Raw genomic sequence first — 13,570 nt, 5'->3', positions numbered from 1 at the left:
AAAAGGGGGTTTCTTCCATTTTCACTGCACAAATAGGTCTGCTGCGTCCCCATTGTTATAATCAAAGGGGTTCCTGTAAAAGGCACATGTAAGGGGAAGAGATTAGGCATAAATCGCCCAACAGGGTATGGCCCTGCACTCTCTCTGGGTTCCCAAAATTGTCTGACTCAGTGCAGACCCTTTCCTCAAAAGACAGGCAAGCTGGGGGACTCATCCTGCCTCCAGCCATGATCTTTCTCAGACCAGTGGGGTGATAGAGGGAGTGTGCTAGAGATTAATTCCCACTTTCCTCTTGTCAGTGTCTTACGCACAGGGAGTGCACACTGGTCCACTGTAGCAGTAAGTACTCTTCTTCTCAGAATAATCCTCAAAACACGAAGCCTGATACTTCCCATAGGGAAGCTTGGGGACAGTCTGAGCTGCAGGCAGGCCCACAAGGTGTACCCGTGCTGTCCAGCTCCTTCAAAGCAAATGTTACCAGCCAGAGGCTCAGGTTTTGTATAATATACTGGAGCAAGGAAGAGATTGCAGCATATTTCAGTGTTAAATCGTTTTTGTTTCAGACAGAAGCTTGCAAAAGTGCAGTGTAAAGACTATTTTTTTGTTTGTTTGTTTTGGTAGAATGTTTTTGTAAGGAACCTTCATTGGGCAGCCTGGTGCTTTTATGTGGTCAGCTGTAAATGTCAGCCTGCATGGTGTTGCTTCCAAGCAATTCCGTTGCTCCATGTTCCTTCTGTGTAGGGACTCTGGGGGCTTGTCTGAGAAGCTGTTTGAGATGTGCTTTCATCTCAGTACTTAAGAGATGAAGACAGCAAAAAAATGGTGACCTACCTGGCTCTGAGTCCTGGGCGGCCCTTGGCATGAAGGGCACCAATGCCTCTTGAGGTTCAGGTTGTTTAGTCTCCAGGGCAAGGATACAACTTCAAAGGGAACAAAATGCGGTAAATTGCTGCCTTCTGCTGTCCCTTGGCACCACAAGATGGGCACAAGGTAGAGACCTGGCTGCAGAAGGCCAGGAAACACCCATGCACTCAGGGAAGAGGTGGTGAGGCGTGGGTTTATCTTGGATTAGGAGCTGATGGTTGGCCTGCTCTGTCAGGGTCTTATCTAGCACTCAGGATTTGGGCTGCAGGGCAGGTGTGGGAACATGTCACTGCCACTATCATGCAGGGCTCAACTGGAGACTGGCACATGGCATGGGTACCGTGCCCTTCAGGTGAGCCGCCTTCCATCCCAGCCTTGGCAGCCCTAGCCTAGGGTGAGCAAGGCATCCCCAGCTCTTTCCCAGCAGCTGAGCCCCAGGGCCCTGCTGGCTGAGGAGGCACTATTTGCTGGATGGCCTGGAGGTGCTCTGGGAGGTGCCCCACGTGGAAAATCGATCTCTTTCCTTTTTTTTTCCTTACCACTTTAGCACTCCCTCCTGCTGCCCTCCCTGCCCTCCCCTTCACCTGCAGCCATTCCCACAGCAGCCAAAATCACAGGGAATGCCAGCTGCACTGTGCCGTACCATGCAGCACCTCCATCGAGACAAGGTGTTGTACAGATGTCTTCATGTTAGCAGTTCCCAACACCTTCCCCTCTGGAGAAAGTGTGTTTTTATTACATGCTAAGGCTGCTGGCTCCTTGAAAGTCAAAGCTGGCTGGGGAGAGGAGTTGAGCTTGACCCCAGGCTGGGGAGCTGCAGCCAAGCACCTGGGGCAGGGGCTGCTGGCTGAGCGTCATCCCAGCTTTGCCTCTTCAGGAAGACAAGATGCAGCATCCCTGCCTGGATGCCTTCCTGTGCAGGGCATGGAGATACTCCGAGTCTGGCTCAGGTGCCCATTTGTTGAAGGGATCCCTGATGGATTTGCATTTGTTTGGTTGGCTGCATTCCTTGTGCTGCTGCTTGCACGGAGGGGCAGCCTGTGCGCCCTGCGTGGGACAAGGGGAGCAGGTGCCCCCTGCACTCCCTCCTGCCCTGTGATCCCCTCCACCACCTCTTCTAGCAGGCAGGGGGAGGCTGGTGTTGATCTGGTCCTGTCAGTTTCTACACCTGCTTTGCAGTGTTTGGGGTTTTCTTCCTTTTGCAGTTTTGCCTGGGCTGTGGCAGGCAAGAAAGCCGCAGCTGGAGCAGTGGGAGAGTTACGGTGTGCAGACTAGCAAATGCAGATCATTAGCTGGAACAAGTTAATGGTTACTGAAGCACATGGGCTTTAGAGCTGGAACAAGTTAGCAGCGACTCCCTCTGATGCATTAGGAGCTTATGTGTATTACTGCTCAACTATGTTAACAGAAACCATGTGCCCCAGCAAGAGCATTTGCCAGAGAGCACCAGAGGGTGTGGATGTGTGTCTGTTCATCTCTCTGGGGGGACCTCTCCATGCAGTCTCCTTTCTCCCATACCAAGACTGCAGCAGAAGTCTCAAGGTCTTCAAGTAATGGGTGCCTTGCCACCAGCTGGTGTCATTGCAGCAGGCACCACCCATCAAGAATTGTCCCTTGGGACCTGTGCACTTGGACAGAGTCTCTGGTGCGAGGACAGCCCCATCTGCTGTGCTGGGACGTATCAGCAGAGCCAACTGTATGCTCCAGCTTCTCCACTACAAGGCCTGTGTGGTTCATCTGTCTAGAAAGCAGACCAGTCCCTCCTCCAGGGCAAGTGGGGAGGAAAAACTGAGCTGTGGTGAACCTTCTTGAGAGTCTTCTCCAAGTACGACATGGGAGACCCGCATGTATCCTGCCTTGCTGGAGGCTACCTGAGGAGCAGGTCATTTTCTTTGTCTGCAGAATGGGAGTTTTGCAGACAAAGAATTTTGTCTCAGTGTTAAAGAGAGAAAAGATATTTATGGTAGAGAAGCATCTGCCAGTGAAATGATCTGCATGAGGAGGGCAACAGTGTGGCATGGTGAGGTGAAAGGCCGCAAGGCTGCTACTTTTCCTCCTTATGTCACAAGTGATCTGGGGTGGGAGGATGCCATGGGCAAGTTACTCATGAGCACACCCACAAGAGAGCCGACTGGGATGAGAGGGCCTGGGCTGTGCCAATGGGATGCATGGTAAGGAGCATTCTCAGTAGCCTGGGCAACCTCCTCATTTCTGGTCTTGCACAAAGTCAGCTATGCTGTGTCCTTGCTCCTCATGGTGCTGCGTGCTGCTGCTTCTCTGTGCTGTGGTGTCTTCTGCTCCAGGGCTGGCTCTGCCTCAGGGGCAACTGAGTCACCAACCTTGGAAAGAGTTTTGAGATTACAGTTGTTGCAACTGTGAGACATGAAAATAAATGTGAAACATGAGGAGGCCTTTGATGCTGCCTCCTGCAGCTCCCTACCCAAGACAGTTGGGATGAAGCTAGTTAGAAAAGAAAGTGATACCGTATGATCTAAAGTATTTTGATAACTGCATGAAAATTATAATCATGAGGGCGTAATAATTATCTGCACAGCCTACAGTTTGCTGCTGGCTCCTGCTGGTGTGTCGTAAACAGGATCTGCCCACGTAATAACCAAGTGCCTTGTCTGTTCTGTAAGCACTTGTAGAACTCTCCTAAAACCTAAAGGGAGTGTTTACTAAAAGAAAAGAACAAGCCAACAAAAACAAACAAACAAACCAATAACCCCCCCTCCCAGCACCCACGTAAGTTGATCCTGAGGCCGACCGGATAGTACAGCAGTTGGGAAGTCATGGCTCTGCTCTTCACCTGTGCCACAGCCCCTTTGCGGGCAGGAGTGTAACCCAGGGCACAAGAAGAGGGAGGCAACTGGAGGTGTTAACTTGTTTAAATTACCTCTGGCAGATCTTCCGGAGCTCACATGTCAAAATCCTGAGTGATAGCTCCTGCTAAGCCACCTGCCTATAAGTCTAAATGTGTTGTGTCTGATGACTGGGGTTGTGGCTCAGAAGGTCTTAAAGACAGTAACAGGAACTGAGCAGCATCTTTGCATTCCCTGTTATCTCGTAGGTACCCACCCAGCTCTTGACACCTCTAGAAGCTGCTGTGCTCTGTCACGGCTCTGGGAAATCCCTTAAGTGGGTGATGAGCTGATGGCTGGCAGAGGTCACTTGCCTAATGTGCATCCCATGGATTTTCCATCTGGCTGAAAGACTGCCAGTAGACAGGTTATGTGCTGGTGGATGGGTTATGAGCCAGGAGGATCAAACTACAGCCCTCAGGAGGCTGCAGTGGTTTCAGCTGGCTGGGCTAAAAAAGCCCTTTATTTGAGCAGTGCCTCATAGAGGAGAAGGCATGCACTATGGGAGGGAGGCATCATGGCACACTGCATTTGTTCCTGGTGATTACCCTGCTGTTCAACCTTTATTTTAAAGAGACAACAGTGTTCTGTTAGCAGTAGAAGAACCTTCCTTTCTCCTAGTCCCACCAGCAAAAATTGTCATGAGCCTTTCTGCAAACTGCAGCCCCAGAGCTAACCCCAGACATGCTGGGCTTCCTTCTAGTGCAACCAACCAGCCTTCTCTACTTCCATAGCTTTATAGTATGGCTTTGTAGTAAAATCCTGCTCTGGAGTTGTTCCCGCCCAGTTTCAATCCAAAGATGTATTTTTTTAATACTTCCTCCAGATCCTTGCAGCTCATTTAGGTAAATATAAAAAGAAAAGTTTTATGGTAAAAAAAAAAAAAAAAGAAAAAATTTTGTACTTGACTAATTCATAAGTGGGCAAGTTTGCAACAGACTGCAGGACAGATTTTAAAATAATGTTGGAGAGAGCTTGGGGGAAAGAGAAGGAAGGTCTATTCAGGAAAAGATCAATAGTTCTTCTGGTGGTTTCTTGTTTCAATACAGCATGGTAAAACTGTTCAAAGGAAACCTAACACAAGCAGTAATGATTAAGCAACAAAAGCGCCCATTCCTTATAATTATAGCTCAGTGTGATACCGGCCTTTAGCAAATACGTCATTTTCCTCACTGCAGTGTTAACAAGCCCAAAGCACAGCCTGAATGTTGCCTCTGATCTGACTGCTGTGTGCACAGGTTTCTTTGGTTCAAGTTGAATGAGTTTATGTGCTCTATAATTGGCTTGGGATAGGTGTGGGTAGAAGCTGCATCCTCTGAGCTTGTGCTATGCCGGTGACTTGCTTGCTCCACTGGCTGCTGATGCACAACCTCCAGCAGTGCTTTGCTGCCAGAGGAGTTCTCTCAAAGGTACTTGGATTGGCTTAACCCCATGATGAGGGGCAGCTCTGCTCAGTAGTGTATGTAGTTACAAAGAGCACTGCTGTTGGGTGCTCTGGCAACTTGAGATGCCTACAGAGATGCTGAGGAACGTGCTGGAGGGACAAGTACCTGTGGTTAAGTGGCAGTGTAGTGGTGTTCCTGGTTGCCGAAGTGCAGTACAGCACAGGAACTAGTCCGTTGATGTTTTCAGGTTTTAAACTGCTGTAGGATCTGAAATGTCATGTCTCTAGTAATTTTTAGTTAAGAGCTGCAGCACATGAACATTGGCCATTTGCTTTCTTAACCTTAGAGACATTTCTAAGGCTTTCAAAGCCTTAGAGACATTTCTAGCAAAATTACAAATTTTAAGAGCAGAAGAAATTACTAGAGCCTTGAATTTCTTCCCTAGTGCAGTTGCAGTACTCATGTTGAGCCCAGTGACGTGGGTTTGACAGTCTCCACGAGAGAAGTTGTCATTTTTCTTGTTAATTGTTCCTGTGGTTAATTACCTATGGCATTAAAAGCCCGATCCTTATTCCTCAGTTAAATTTGTCTGGCTTTGACTTGGGCACATTGTTTCCTATTATGTGTTTCTGTTCTGGATTATAGAGTCTCTGGTGCCTGATGGATTACTGCCTTAAAGAACTGGAAAACCAAGTCATTGCTTTCTTTCTTCAGCATGACAAACAAATTGAATTGTACAAGTTTTTCACTCAAAAAGTCTTTCCATCCCGTGAAATGTTTTTGTGGCTGCTCTCTTCATCATCTCCAGATTTTGAAGCAATTCTAATAGAGATGTATGGACTAGAAAGGGAAAAATGTCAGCCTTTAGTCTCTAGAGCAATGATGTGTGGCCTTTTCCCACACCTTTTCCACACACCTTGTTGCCTGTGTTATGTACAAAGTAGGCATGACACCAGGGTGAATTGCTAACTGGTTACTTCCCCTTCCAAACATCTCCTCTAAGGTTGTGCCTCAGGGTGTTTAGGTGATCAGTCCTACATGTGGGAGAGCCTGGACTAGGTGGGAAGGGCTCCTGGACTGGTAGGTAGGCAGGAGTGAGCCGGTTTACAGCCTTCAGTCAAAATACGATCTTCACAAATGGAAAGTGCATGCTCTTTCCCGAGTGCTGCCCCAGAGTTTCTCTCAGGTTCCTGCCCTGGGAATCCTTATTCCCAGACAGGTAGGATATGCCAAGTGTATGCAGGAGCAGCTGTGGCAATTCCTTGTTCAGCATTTTCCTTTGCTTGGTGCTGGCTGGTCGCAGGAGAAGGCTGGAGCTCGGCTGCCAGACATTAATGGCTTCCCAGCACTGCACTCTGCTTCTGTGGGGTGGTAGCAAGTGTTCTTCCATGATGGTGGAAGGAGAAGGGAGCTGCTGATGACCAGCTCTGCATTGGTTTGCAGCCTTTCTCCTGTGCTCTATAGAGAGCAGTGGAATAGAGTGTTCCCTCTGGACAAGCAAAGTCTTCCCTTAGTCCACTGCAGTGGCTTAGCTCCAGCCTTGATGGCTTTATCCAGCTGCTCCTTGGCCAGTGCAGAGGAGAGGGTGGATGTCACACAGCAGGAGTGCAAACCTCAAGGGCAGCTGCTTGTATGGCTGTCAGGGGACCCTTGATGACTTGGAGAAGACACATCTGATACCATAGATGCTCTGACCTGGAGGGAGCACTGGGCCTCCTAAGAGCTTGTTAAATCCACGGATTGATTGTCTGGGGCAGGGCACTGAGCCTTACTCAGGAGGGACATCTGATGCAGGGACAAATTTGAGCCCAGCAAAGCTTCAGATGCAGACGTTAACAGGAGGGAAGCATTGGGTGGTACATTGTAGTGACCATTGCTGAGGGGCTCTGGGCCATCCAGGGCAGCCACCCCTGTCGTCCTTATGCCTCCAGAGTATCTGGGAGCTGAGGGGATTCTGTTTGCCCTGCAACACTCTTGCAGCCAGTTCCCCTGGAGCAGTTTTACATTTTCCCTGTGGGAACAGTACTCTGAATTTCTTGAGCTTGTTTGGGTGTAAAATCTGAATTAGGCATTGAGTGTAAATTTGGAGACTTTGAGTCTGTTCCTGGCTTGCTTGCTCTTGGGTGTCCTTGGGTGAGCTCGGATCTTGTTGCTAAGAGGAGACCTCCCTTTCCATGTGTATTAAATTTGGGTTGCCTGTGAAGTGAGCTTACCCGGCCCAACAAGCTCTTGGCAAATTGGGCAGGAATTCCAGCCTTGCAGGGCTGTTGCCAGTCTCCTGTGCAGGGGTTGTGTTGGGCATGTGCAGCTGGCAGCAAACCCAGCACCAGCAGGCAGTGTCATGCAGCCAGCACTGGGACATGGCTAGGTTTGCCTGCTCAGCCCCTCTTGCTATTTTTGTTCCACCTGGGCTCCTTGCGGCCTGCCAAGGAGTCCTGGGGCATGACAGGAGACTTAGCAAGGGGCTAAGGCCCTGGGAGATGGGCTGAGACAGAGCCAGGCATCATTCCCATGCATCCTTCCCAAAACCTTTGTGGTTTGGATGGGGACAGAGGGCGCTTGGAGGGGAAGATGCATGCAGGGGGGTGTTTCTGTTCATGTTTGCTACCAGCAGTGCCACAGGAGCCCTCCAGGCGCCAGGGAGAGGGGCAAGCCCCAAACGCTCTCTCTGGGCAGCACAGGTTCTCTCCTCTCTGCAGCCCTCTCTCCTCCGGGCCCATCTGGTGAAGTCTGTCACCGGCCCTTCCCTGCGTTCAGCCTGCTCTGGGCAGCAGCCAAGGGACCAGCAGCGTCCCTGCTGCTCTTTTCCCTCCCCCGGGGATGGAGGGATCGTGGGCTTTGATGTACAGGGACAGGGCTGGGGACAGGCTGTGTGCGCTCATGAGAGTCTGGCTAGGCTCCAGCTGCCTTTGAAGTGCTCCAGTGATCAGGATGAAAGGGAGGGGAGTCCTTCCCCAAACCATCTGGCTCTAATTGCAGGTAGAAATGCCTCTCTGCATCCCCCCTGCCCGGCGCCGTGGGGAGGGGGCACTCCATGCTCTTCATTAATCCCACAGCTCTCGACTGGGCTGACGCGAAGGGTGAGAGCTTGGGAACAAAAGGGGGTTTCAGCTGGGCAGCCAGAAATAGGCAGCCGCTGGCGGAGATGCTGGGAGGTCGGGCACCTCTGCTCCCAGCCTTGAGCTGCGGGGCCCTGCAGACCTTCCCAAGGACGCCCGTGCCGCAGGGGGGGCTTTGCCAGTTGTTCCCATCTCGGGTTTCTCGGGCACACTGGAGCCTGCTGGCCCCTTGAGTCGAGGTCTTTCGTGCCAGTACGCACCGAGTGCGGAGTGCGGGACGAGGAACGTGGGAACTCAGAGCGGGCGCAGTCATTTGGCAGCATTTGCTGGCCGCCTCCCTGGCCCTCTGGATGGCTGGTGCTGCCTCTCCTCCAGGGCTCCCTGTCTGCTGCCGCTGCTCCTCCTGGGACTGGAGGGCTGGCTGCGAAATGCCATGTGCCCCTGGAATGGCAGCAGCACTTCCAGCCTTTGGCAGCACTCATGAGTTTTGTTGACTTGTTTGGCTGGGCATCTTCCCTTTCCCGAAGAGCTAAAGGTAGCTGGGTTATATCTGCCAGCAGTTTCTTTCCCTCTTTGTGGTAGCCTTTGGACACCATCAGAAATCTCAATAAAACCTGTGTTGCTTGAAGTCATCTGCCCTAATACCAATGCCACAGAACTATTTATTTGGGTGAGGTTTTCCCCTTTGTCATAAAGCCCTTGTTGTAAACTTTTTATATAAATACATAAAATTATTAAACTTGAGCTGCGGTAACTCTGTGACCAGAAGCAGCCCTTGCTGTTAACCCATTTGCAGGGACTGAGAAATAGCCAAAAAGGGAGAGTGAGAACTGGAAAGCCAGGCGAGATGGGCAGTGGGATGGCAGAGAGGGTGGTCATGGGGTTGGGCAGTACCAGTCTGAATAGACCTGTAAGTTCAGGTGCAGCGGGACTGAGTGCTGGCACAGCACAGGGCACTTGGTATTAACTTGATTGATTAACATGTTAATTGCTATCTTGATGCTGCAATAAGATGGGGTGGAGGAACTGTTTGGGGCAGACCCGTCCTTGCAGGGCAGCAGTTTGCTCCCTGCCCTGCACTGCCACCCTCAAGAGATACTCTCTCTGCCTCTTCCCTCTCCAGGTCTCGGCATCATCCAGCCCCCGTTCGGCAGGAGACGAGGAGCTGCCACCATCGGGCAAGGCACGGGGGCTGAGGCGGAGTGGGCAGGCTGGCCCGCGGCGGCACAGGCGCAGAGGGGTGGCTCAGCAGCCTGCCAGGAGCCCAGCGCTGCCCCAGCCCGGTGCTGCTGGCCGGGAGGAGAGCCTGCCGTTCATGCTGGATCTGCAGAACTTGCCAGGGCTGGCCAATGTGGACCTGAGTGCCCAGAACCCCAACATCCAGGTGGGGAGTGGGTCTGGGAAGGCTACAGGGAGTGTGCATGAGCACTGTGCTGAAAGTGGTGCTCTCCAGCCTCATTTGGTTCCTTAAGAGAAAGGATCTCATGAGCAGGGTCTGTGTGGCCACTGTCACCTGTTTTTTTGGTGACTACCAGCTGCAAATAGCTGGCATGGAGAAGATCCTCGACTGAGGAATTTGCTCACAGCCTTTTCCCTGGCCCCCCCCAACCCCTCTCCACAGAGCAGGAGCAAACTATGTGGGTGACCCCTCAGTTTCTGAGGGTGGCGTTGGCCCCTGTGGGTGACCACCAGCCACCCTGTGCTTCCCGCTCTGTCCGTCCCTCTGGATGGGGAGAGACCATTTGCGCTCCTCATACGGTCCTGCAGCCCAGAGTGTCTCTGGCCTCTCGGGCTGGGAACCAGTGCATGGTCTGGTAGGCCTGCCCAAGGGCTGTGCCCCAGCTCACTGCCTTGCCTTGTATCTGCCCGCCAGGTGACCATTGAAGTGGTGGATGATCCTCAGGCTGAGATGGAGATGGACTTGCTGAAGGAGACAAGCAATGACTGGTCTCTGACATCCTCTGAGTGGTTGTCTCACAAGGACCTGTTCTGGCCCCTCTTCTGGGAATACACTGACCCTGCTGAGGGGGACGAGGAGGAGGAAGATGAAGAGGAGGAGGAAGAGGAGGAAGAGGATGACAACCTGGATGTAGGGGACAGGGAGGAAGAAGAAGAGGATGATGATGAAGAGGAAGATTACACAACAGAGTATGAGGAGGAGGAGTCCATGCTTAGTGGAGTAGGAGGTAACTGGGACCAGCGATGGCCTGGGCAGAAGAACTGGATCTTTAAAGAAAAATATAATTACGGTGAGTTCTCTTGGCATGTGCAGCTGCCCTGCAGACCAGCACTGCCCTCCCCTGTCCTGCCTGGCCCACAGCCCTGCACCAGCAATCACAGCACGCTGGTGCTCAGCTCTTACTTACAAAATAAGCCAGCGTGCCAAGGAGCAAGGCCAGCACTCAGCTGGGGCTGCCAGCAGACATGCCAGTGTCCTGGCGGGAATTGCCCGTGCATGTAATCACACTGGAGCATGGGCTCTAGCGAAGGCATGCTCACATGAGAAATACAGTGCAAATGTTTTATGACAAGTGCTGCTGCCATTGACTCAGGTCCCTGTAGTGACATCAGTGCCAGAAGCCTTTTCCACAGACCTGGGTGCCCCCCAGGAGAGGAGCTGCAGAGGGCTAGATGGCAGATGGGCCAGGGCACCTCAGCAGCTCCCTCCTGCAGCTTCCTGGCCATGACTTCAAAACCAGCCAACCTTTGCTAACACATGATGATGCTTCAGCATCATGGCCAGTGTGTTGTGCAGGTTTGGTGAGGATCGGGATGGGCAGCAATACCTGTTTGGGTTGGTATGAATGGAAGCAAAGTTGTGAGAATGAGAGCTTTTGCTCAGGGATGCTTCCCTGGGGTTGGCAGCGAGGACGGGGTTGGCCCTTGGCATTGCATGGCTGGGCACTTCCCTGTGCCCCAGGCAGCACTGTCCTGTCAGGGATGGAGGCAGAGCTGCAGGAGGTCCCAGGTGGCTGTTGTCTCCCCTCCTGCTAAAGCTTTGCTGAGGTCCATCACTCTCTGCCTCTTCCCTGCCATGCACAGACTATGAAGATGAGGAGGAGTGGAGCCCATGGTCCCCTTGCAGCATCACCTGTGGCCGTGGCAACCAGAAGAGGACCCGGTCCTGTGGCTATGCCTGCACAGCAACGGAGTCGAGGACCTGCGATCTGACACGCTGCCCTGGTGAGCCCCTGGCCATATCAGTCCTTGGGGACTGTCTGACTGACTTTGATGTGGGCTGGTTCCCCACTGCTGCAGGCTGGGCATTGCTCATGCTTCAAGAATTAGGTATGTTTGATGTGATCAGGGCTAATGACCATGGGGATTTGTTTCCACAAAGAAGCTATGATTGGGCTTCATGGCTCCCCAGGTAGTTGTGTGGGGCCTAGGGGTGGTAGAGCTGGCATCAGGCTTGGTGTGTGACTTCTAGCACTTCTCTCACACTGGGAGCTTGAAATCCTCTCCTGACATATTGAGAGCCAGCTCTATCCACTGGGATTTACATAACAGCCTCAGGTCCGTTGGGCCAGTCTTGCTGCTGGCCCTTCCTTCCAAACACAGGGCCATGTTACCAAAGAAGTGGCAGGAGAGGCTCTGGGAGACGGATGGTGTCTGGTGCATATACAGAGGAAAAAAACACCATTCCTCCTGGTGTTCAACCAGGCTCTTTGTTTTGTTTTTTTTTCTGTCTCAAGGAGCAGAAGGAGAAATGGTCTTCCCCACAGAGGAGACACCTTTCAAAAGCGACAACACCACAGAGCTGTTCAACTCAGGTCAGCCTCTGCCTCTGCCTTGCACTGGGGGCTTCAGTGACAGACCTTGGGAGGGTCATAGCTGGCTTGTGGGCAGGGCTCTGCCAAGGGGTCCTGTGTCTGGTGTCCAGACCTAAGCCACCCAAACCACTACATTGTGCAGGCTTCAGTGGTCATGCTGGGAAACCCAGTTGCTCCCACAGCTGTGGTACAACACTGTCCTGCTTTATGGTTCACTGACTGAGGCCAGCCTGCCACGTGCCCTCTACCATGAGGTAATGTTGCCAGCCTGGCCCCAGCACACAACCCCTTCCCTCTGTCACTGCCTCGAGAGTGGAGCCTGGCTCCAGCTCATCCCAAGAGCCTGGCTGCTCCTGCCTGGTGGTTGCAGGCTCCACTGGTGGTGTTGGCATGGCTTCAGGCAAATGGCAGCTGGGTAAAGTGGGGTGCAGAATGTGCATGCCCTCACCCTTTTGGTACCCTCCCCCCAGAGGTGGACAGCTGTGAGAAGTGGCTGAACTGCAAGAGCGACTTCCTCACCAAGTACCTGAGCAAGGTGCTGACGGACCTGCCCAGCTGCCCCTGCTCCTACCCTCTGGAGGCCGTCTACAGTGCCGTCAACCTGCGGGATGAGCAGCAGGGCAAGAGCTTCCGATGGCGGGATGCCAGCGGCCCCAAGGAGCGCCTGGACATCTACAAGCCGACGGCACGCTTCTGCCTGCGCTCCATGCTCTCCCTTGACAGCACCACCCTGGCTGCCCAGCACTGCTGCTATGATGAGCACACCCGCCTCATCACCCGTGGCAAGGGGGCCGGTGTCCCCAACCTCATCAGCACCGAGTTCTCCCCGGAGCTGCACTACAAGGTGGACATGCTGCCCTGGATCCTCTGCAAGGGCGACTGGAGCCGGTATCACGCCGTCCGGCCCCCCAACAATGGGCAACGGTGTGCTGACAACCCCACCGAGGAGGAGTACCTCTCCCAGCTGCAGGAGGCCAAGGAGTACTAGCCACAGCCACTCTCCAAGGTGCCACGACCACCACTGGCTTGCAGCCCTGCGCAGCCTGGCCAGCCCTGACCCTGCTCATGGGTCAGTGGTGCCAGGCAAAACGGGGAGGATGCGCCATCTGTCTCATCCCCTCAGAGAGGTGTCTCAGTCCCCCTCTGATTTCTGAGGGTGCTGGAGGTTATTGTGGTGCAGTGCCTGCCATGCCACCCAGGGCAGTCCTGCAGTCCAGGGCTCCTGGCCTGGCATGTGGGGAGCAGCAGGGGCTGGGAGGTATGAAGGGAACAAGGGGCTGCTCCTGTCTGCTTTTATTCTCTATGACCTTTCAACACAGCCTGTAAGCTGAGCACAGGGTGAAGTGGGCTCAGCTCCTGCTGGCTTCACGCCACATCTGAGGAGCTGCTGCAGGCATGGCTGCCTGCCCTTGTCTGTACACCTGCCCTGGCACATGCTGGTTTATGTCTGAAACGGGGGATAGGTCTTCCTGGAGAGTGCAGGGCTGTCCCAGCCACACATACAGAGCAGGGCCTCCCCTATTCTTGGGTTTGTGTGTGCACAGTTGGGAAGGAGCAGGGAAGGACTTAGAAGGGTCCATGGGTCCGGGGAAGGGGTTTGTGGGGCAGGAGGAGACTGGCTGCCTGGG

The 13,570-nt window shown here is 53.1% G+C and overlaps 1 protein-coding gene across 1 annotated transcript in view; it reads left to right on the top strand.

The window, feature by feature from the left end:
* ISM2 (isthmin 2) overlaps nucleotides 1-13,564 on the top strand; it is an 18,902-nt gene extending 5,338 nt beyond the window's left edge. Inside the window, exons 2-6 of the mRNA XM_008639796.2 lie at nucleotides 9,293-9,553; nucleotides 10,043-10,418; nucleotides 11,212-11,352; nucleotides 11,865-11,942; nucleotides 12,413-13,564. Of these exons, the coding sequence (XP_008638018.2) occupies nucleotides 9,293-9,553; nucleotides 10,043-10,418; nucleotides 11,212-11,352; nucleotides 11,865-11,942; nucleotides 12,413-12,930 (1,374 nt within the window). The 3' untranslated portion in view covers nucleotides 12,931-13,564. The remainder of the gene's footprint in view (nucleotides 1-9,292; nucleotides 9,554-10,042; nucleotides 10,419-11,211; nucleotides 11,353-11,864; nucleotides 11,943-12,412) is intronic.
* The last annotated feature ends 6 nt before the right edge of the window (nucleotides 13,565-13,570 follow it).

The sequence above is a fragment of the Corvus brachyrhynchos genome, unplaced genomic scaffold (assembly GCF_000691975.1).
Source record: "Corvus brachyrhynchos isolate BGI_N302 unplaced genomic scaffold, ASM69197v1 scaffold115, whole genome shotgun sequence".
Classification (NCBI taxonomy): domain Eukaryota; kingdom Metazoa; phylum Chordata; class Aves; order Passeriformes; family Corvidae; genus Corvus; species Corvus brachyrhynchos.
The sequence above is the reverse complement of the archived record's forward strand: the minus strand, read 5'-3'. Positions and strand labels throughout refer to the sequence as shown.